Raw genomic sequence first — 7,500 nt, 5'->3', positions numbered from 1 at the left:
GTCTCGTCTCAGCTCGGCTGCATTGGTCGCAATCAAAGTAGTGACGGCGTCATGATTCACGTGGCTGTCAGATACAATAATTACAACGCTATCAAAGTCCACAAATCTTTGTCAACACAACCGTGCCCTCAAAACCATCCCTCGTCGACAGCAGAAACCAAATAATGCATTACATGTCACAATGTGTTATATTTTATTCCGGTTTTGCTAAATCAATTTACGATAAGTCTTCAGTAACTTCTCTCAGAAACCGGTGGTTGGTGGATGAGTGGTTGTCATGCCTTGCCGGAGGGTAATAACAATGATTCTAGATCCGAAGGGATAAATGTATGCATGGACTTTTAAATCTGTAACATCCATAATATTCTCCTCTGAGTCCGCTTGAGTTCTAATTTTCACAATATGTTGTCGCAGTGGGAAACAAATACCCACGCGCGCACAACGTGGTCGGATTGCGCACACATTGTGAACATTTCTACTATGTCATTGTTGTCTATAGACTACGCTACACGAACTCCAACCCATCGCAACCCTGGAAAAAAAATGCAGCTTAATGAAATAATGTGAGGATAGCCTACTCTGAAAGGCATGCGACATCACATTGGGATCATTTGAATCATTGCACATTTACTTAACGCGGCCCGCTGTCATATGCGCGAGGCAGAGGGTTGAGAATATGGACACACACACACACACGCGCGCGCGCGCTGTCTTTGGGGCTCTGTTTTGGGTCAGATATGTGTAACCTACGTTGTACCCATGTCTCTACCTTGAAGTGACGAACTGGTTGCTTGGGGCTTTTTACGACGATGGAAGAAAGGAGGGACAGCTGTGAAGGTGGTTGCTGGAGAAAGCGCGGTCTTACTGTAGTTGTAATTTTTAAAAAGGCTTCAACTGTGGATACCCCGAGGGATGCCTTCATTGCGCTCTTCAGTGCGAGAGGGCACCAAGTTAAGTCATTTCCCTTTGAACAACCACACAGAGTGGACAGTTCAATGCTGCTTGAAATGATAACTGAAAGGAGTCGAGAAATAATTAAAAAAATATATGTGTCTGTTTGTCGTCTTTCTGCCAGCACGTCTTTATGCGCGACGGCTACAAGAAAAACAATTGCCATTATGACCTTTACGCGTAAAGATGTGCAGGAAGGGATGATGCACGGAGGGTCCGTCAAACACAGTACACATGACATCTCCATGAAAGTCGTTAAATACTTGTCAACGCAATCATGTCACCGAAATCCATCCCCAATAAACAAATGTCGGTCTACATATCACTGTAGCATAATCACTCCAAATAACTACACAGAAATGGCCGGTGAAAGCGTGATGGCATGTATACTATCCTAATTCTCACTTGCTGGTGGTAACTGGTAACATATCCATTTCGGCTGAATTTTAAATTAAGCGCAGGTGCCTTATCTGCACAACAGTAGCCTATATCCAGTATATCCACTTCCACTCATCTCTCTCTCTCTCTCTCTCTCTCTCTCTCTCTCTCTCTCTCTCTCTATCTCTCTCTCTCTCTCTCTCCTCTCTCTCTCTCTCACTGTGTGTGTGTGTGTGTGTGTGTGTGTGTGTGTGTGTGTGTGTGTGTGTGTGTGTGTGTGTGTGTGTGTGTGTGTGTGTGCGCAATTCGGGCATATTCGCAACTCTCTGCCTCCTCTCCCTCGTGCGCAGTGACAGTGGACCGTGTGTCTGACGCCATTGCGAAGTTATTTGGCGCGATTTTATTGTGCAGTGATATGTACAGCGACATTTGGTTATTGGGGTGGATTTTGGGGGCATGATTGTCTTCACAGGTATTTAACGACTTTCATAAAGATGTCATGTGTAGCCTACTGTGTTTGACGCACCTTTCAATCTTCCTGCACATCTTCAGGCACAATGCTCTTAATGGCAATTATTTTTCTTGTGGCCTACGTTGTAAGGACTTGCTGGCAGGAAGACGGCATACACAACCAAATATATTTAAAATTGTCTAATCATTGGACATTTTGTGTGGTAAAAGTTAGACGCTTGTGCACTTGGTGGCAGTAATCAATCACTGTCACTTGAACTCTGCCTGAACCTGCCCCAAGACGCTGAAATGTCAGGAGCAAGACCAACTTAAGAACAACTTAAGAACAACTTAAGACCAACTCAAGACCAAGCCGGAAGACTGTCTTACGAGCGACTTAAGACCTTGGTTACAACGTTGGTCTTAAGAACGAACAAAATGGCTAACGTTGTTAGCAAAGGCACTGTCGAGAAACGACCCCCTGGCTAGCCTACCTAGCTGTTGCCTAGCGGTGTTCCACAACGGCACTGTTTTGTTTTGCGCAGCAACAATCTTAACATTAAATAGGTCTAAAGAAATGTCCCCGCATGTGTGAATCATTTAAGTATATCCATATAATAAGCGGGTTAACTTTCGGCGAGTCGGTCGCTTTGTGGAATAGCAGCACTTCAGAGAGAACAAGACCCCTCCGCTCCGCGTCGGGGTCTAAAGATTCTCTCTGTCGTGCTGCTATTCCACGGTAGCGACCTTCTCGCCGAACGTTAACCCTTACTTATATTATATTATATTATATTATATTATATTATATTATATTATATTATATTATATTAGGCTATATTAGGCTATATTATATTATCCTACATTACATTATTACAGCCTATTATATAATTCATTAAAGCTGCTATGATGGTTAAGAAAATTATGGCTAGTGAAAAGGTCCAATGGCTATTGAGTCAGGAAAACCACTAGCCAAAATGGCTGGTAAGCGAAAAAGTTAGTGTCAAGCACTGGTGTATATGCCTGCGAGCATCTGTGTCTGTTAAGTAGACCCACTATGTCTACCTATTGGTGTGAACATTTGAAAGAGAAGACAGATCTTTCTCTCTTGTCTTTTTAAGGACAACAAAGGCCCTAAATGGCTAGCTGCAGGGCACGAGGAGGAGAATGAGGAGGAGCAGGAGGAGGAGGAGGTGGTGGGGGGTGGAGGAGGAGCAGTGCTGCTGTAATGGCCATTAACACCTGTATGGGAGCCCCCTTCTCCTCCTCTCCTTGATCCCACATCACAGAGCCCCGGGGCCTCATGCATATCAATGGGCCAGACGGCTGCTCAGGTGGATGTGTGGATGAATGGATGAATGGTCTTGAGGATAAGAGGGTTAAGTTCATTAGGCTATTATCTCATTAAGGGGACAGAGGGTGTGAGAGTGTGTCAATTAGAAGTCATTGTGTGTTTTGTAGTGTGTGTGTGTGTGTGTGTGTGTGTGTGTGTGTGCGCGTGTGCGCGTGCGTGCGTTTGTGTGTGTGTCTGTGTGATCTTTGACAGTTTATATAGCACTGTTTGCACAGTATTGTATTTCCATTTTGTGTATGGTTTGTGACCATGTATGTATACACAGTAAGTAATCTTACCCCTCCTTACTGAGTACCATAGGTTTTTGTGGGTGTGGGTGTGTGTGCTCGTTTTTCTGTATGTTGAGGAGAGAGACGGCGTCTGAGTTTCTGACGGAGTGTCTTTTGTCAGTTTACATAACAGTGTTTGCATAGTGGCGATTTGGTAGTATGTTCCAAGTTGTATGGTAGTTATGGTGTGTGCACGTGTATGCATGGTGGTGGGTACTGTTTGGGGTTCCTTTGTGTGTGTGTGTGTGTGTGTGTGTGTGTGTGTGTGTGTGTGTGTGTGTGTGTGTGTGTGTGTGTGTGCATGTATGTCTGTATTTAAACCCTCACCTCTCCTTGCTGAGTACCATAGGTTTGTGTGGGTGTGGGTGTGTGTGCTCATTTTTCTGTATTTGAGGAGAGATTCTGAGTTTCTGACGGTGTGTCTTTTGTCAGTGTTCATAACAGTGTTTGCATAGTGGCGCTTTGGTAGTATGTTTCCAAGTTGTATGGTAGTTATGGTGTGTGCACGTGTATGCATGGTGGTGGGTCCTGTTTGGGGTTCCTCATGGTATGCAAGTGTGTGTGTGTGTGTGTGTGTGTGTGTGTGTGTGTGTGTGTGTGTGTGTGTGTGTGTGTGTGTGTGTGTGTGTGTGTGTGTGTGTGTGTGTGTGTGCGTGTGCGTGTGCGTGTGTGTGTGTCTGTATTCAAACCCTCACCTCTCCTTGCTGAGCACCATGCGCGGTGGGTCCAGGTTGGGGTTCTCCATGGACTCCATCTGTGGGCACCTCAGGAAGTAGTAGAGGGTGTGCAGGGCGTCGGGGGACCAGGAGACGGGCTGGGGCCTGGCCTGACGAGCCGGACTCATGCCGGGACGCACCGCGCTCAGCCGCTGCATGTGGTGCATGGCCCGCGACACCAGGTCACCTGATGAGATCAAATATAATCACATTATTACATTAGACTTAGCTAACACCTTTATCCAAATTGGGTTGGGGTTAATTACAGGGTATCGGTTACAGTCCCTGGAGCAGTATTGGATTATCAGCCATGGAATGTGGTAGGGAGTGGTGTAAAGTCCTTTTTTACTGATGTAAAGCCCAGTTGCTTTACCCCTAAAGGGTGGTTTATGCCTCGAGATCAGCGTCACTGCATCATGATGCAGTGAGCCGCGCAGTTAACGTAGTGAAGCCCCCCCCCATCACGCAGGTACTCTGGGGCACCTCCCCAAAATTGTGTCTCGACGCAGGGAGCGACGGCGTGAAAGGGCGAAAATAGGTCTCTGATTGGTCCTCTCGACCAGCCTGCTCTGTCCTCGAGTCGAGAACAAGCGCTACTTCCTTGTTCTAACCTTCGTCGGTCTACGGACTGTGAGCTCTTCATTAAATAAGTTGCCCGTGCTTTGTTGTTTGATTTATTTACACGAACCGAAGACAACACATGCGCTTGCAAGTTACGACGCTGAAGTTATTTGGACAGTTGAACAGTGGTTCCGAGGTCGAGGAAACATTCCGCTTCGTCCTCGACAAATGAGCCACTTCTTTGTTCCAAACTACTACTGTGGCTGCCAGTGCGATCAAACATGCACGTGATATAAAGATTTAATGTTTCATTTTCATTCTCGTCGAGTCTGTGATGCTAAAAAACAACCGACACGTCTAGTTTACTCTTTGTATTGAAGGCAGTTTCAGCGTGGAATGACATCGCGCAGACCGTGCTTCAAAACAGGGCATAAACAAGAATTAACTGCATCATGGCTGCGTCAAGCTCACTCTGTGGCACAAGTAGGAAGCATAACTGAGCCTTAAGCCCTATAAACAAGTGGCAGACTTTTGCCTCTTTTCCACTGCCGGTTTTCTGGTAGGCATACAGCACTTTTTGCGTTACGGTTGAGCTGTGTCGTGCCTATTCAAAAAGCAAAAAGTGCCGGCCGAGTCGTGCTGTGTTGAGCTGTAGCCCTACCAGAAAAATGGAAGTGGAAAAGAGGCATTTGTGCACATACACCACACCATAAACAATCTAAGTAACAAAATTGACCCTGGTTTTTAACTCATCACGCATGTTGACAGTCATAACAGTCATGATAACAACGCCAGGAAGCACCAAGTCATCTGATCAGAACGAACAAACGAGAAGCACCCCTTTGTATTACGATGACATAACTCACCATAACAAAGAACAGGGGCTCACAACAAACAATTTCCATGTCTCAAATGGTGCACTTTTGCACTTCAGTGCTATGTTTCAGAGCGTAGTCAGTGCGCTCTATGCACTGAAATACAGTGCCTAATGTGCACAAGTAAGTCATTTGAGACAGGGAAATTAACATTGCATTAATCCCATGACAAAATTGAGCAGGAGGAACATGAATTTTCTCCCCACAAGGTTTTTCGAATATCACCATACCAGACTTTACCCAGCAGCGGCAGAAAAAAAACAACTTTACTCAAGTCCCTGGAGCAAAACACCTGGTAGCTAGTCATATCTTACAGTAAATTTTATGTGACAAACAAATGTCACTATTTGCTTTAGGCCAACCATTCATTCAACTAATCAAAAAAGGTCCCGTGTCTGAGCAGGTACGTTCCCAGAAGTGGGTGTGTCATGCTGAACCTAGGTGATGTCATGCTAGTTTCTCTCTAATGAGTCAGATGACTGTGGGAAAAAAGTTAACTTACTCGGCAAACAGATAGATATCCTATCCACACAACATATCATATAGATATCCACACAACATCCAGTATATTCTTAGACAGACCACACACACTGACACATACTGACATAAAGACAAACAAAGCCACACACTTTTACACAACTACACAAAGAAGTCAGAACCACAGACAGATAAACACAGACACACCGCCCCTACACGCACACGCACACACACACACACACGCACACACACACACACACACACACACACACACACACACACACACACACACACACACACACACACACACACACACACGCTGCAAACAGCTGGGCGTCTGACTAATTCCCCTGATTAAGAGCGAGACAGAGACAATCCTGACAGGTGCTCTCGCACTCAGTAGTGATAAGATAAACACACACATACCCATATAAGGAAGCACATCAGCAAATTTGCAGATAAAAAAAATCCTCATGACCTGTCTCCGAGAATAGCCATAAACAAGACAAGTGATGTTGAGAGCCAAACTACACCAAGAAGAGCTGACTCACGTTGTTCTACCAATGGCTTCTACATATAGCAGTATTTCTCAACATGACATGCAAACTCAAGCAGGAGACACGCAGAGAGATGGATATGTTTTCCAGAAATATCTCACACAGTGTGATTCTCGTTTATTTAATCTCTGAACAGATATAGCCCTAGACTCTAACACCCACCCACACAATATCTCATCTGTGTGTGTGCATGTGTGTGTGTGTGTGTGTGTGTGTGTGTGTGTGTGTGTGTGTGTGTGTGTGTGTGTGTGTGTGTGTGTATGTGTGTGTGTGTGTGTGTGTGTGTGTCCTCTCTCTGTCTCTGTCTCTGTCTCTGTCTCTCTCTCTCACACACACAAACACACACACCCTTTTTCTCTCTCACACTCTCTCTCTCTCTCTCTCTCTCTCTCTCTCTCACACACACACACGCACGCACGCCTCTCCCAATAAAGCCAGCCTATGAAATTTCAAAATGTGAAATGGAGAGTGTCTTCTCCTGGCCTCCTGGCCTGTGTCCTGAGGAAGGTTTGTTGCATCTCAGGGGCCCGGACCGGCCTGGAGTCCGTTTCTCGATTCTTGTCGTTGCTAACCGCCTTAAGTCGGTCTTGAGTTGGTCGTAAGTTGCTCTTGAGTTGGTCTTAAGTTGGTCTTAAGTTGGTCTTAAGTTGGTCTTTAGACGCAAGACCAACTTAAGAACAACTTAAGAACAACTTAAGAACAACTTAAGACCAACTCAAGACCTTGGTTACAACGTTGGTCTTAAGAACGAACAAAATGGCTAAAGTTGTTAGCAAAGGCACTGTCGAGAAACGACCCCCTGAACTAGAACATTCCACAGCAATGGAACCCCACGGAACAGCACAGGGGTGCATTTCTGGAAAGCGAAGTTGCTAACTATGTTAGCTACTTTGTTGGTTGCAATGCAATTTCCCA

General features: G+C 45.4%; 1 protein-coding gene across 2 annotated transcripts in view; it reads right to left on the bottom strand.

Moving 5' to 3' along the window:
• abtb2b (ankyrin repeat and BTB (POZ) domain containing 2b) overlaps positions 1-7,500 on the bottom strand; it is a 95,778-nt gene that overhangs the window by 36,227 nt on the left and 52,051 nt on the right. For both annotated transcript variants that reach the window (XM_063196605.1, XM_063196606.1), the window contains exon 4: positions 4,095-4,302. In XM_063196605.1, the coding sequence (XP_063052675.1) occupies positions 4,095-4,302 (208 nt within the window). The remainder of the gene's footprint in view (positions 1-4,094; positions 4,303-7,500) is intronic.

The sequence above is a fragment of the Engraulis encrasicolus genome, chromosome 4 (assembly GCF_034702125.1).
Source record: "Engraulis encrasicolus isolate BLACKSEA-1 chromosome 4, IST_EnEncr_1.0, whole genome shotgun sequence".
NCBI classification, from domain to species: Eukaryota; Metazoa; Chordata; class Actinopteri; order Clupeiformes; family Engraulidae; genus Engraulis; species Engraulis encrasicolus.
This window is presented reverse-complemented; position numbering and strand designations above follow the sequence as displayed.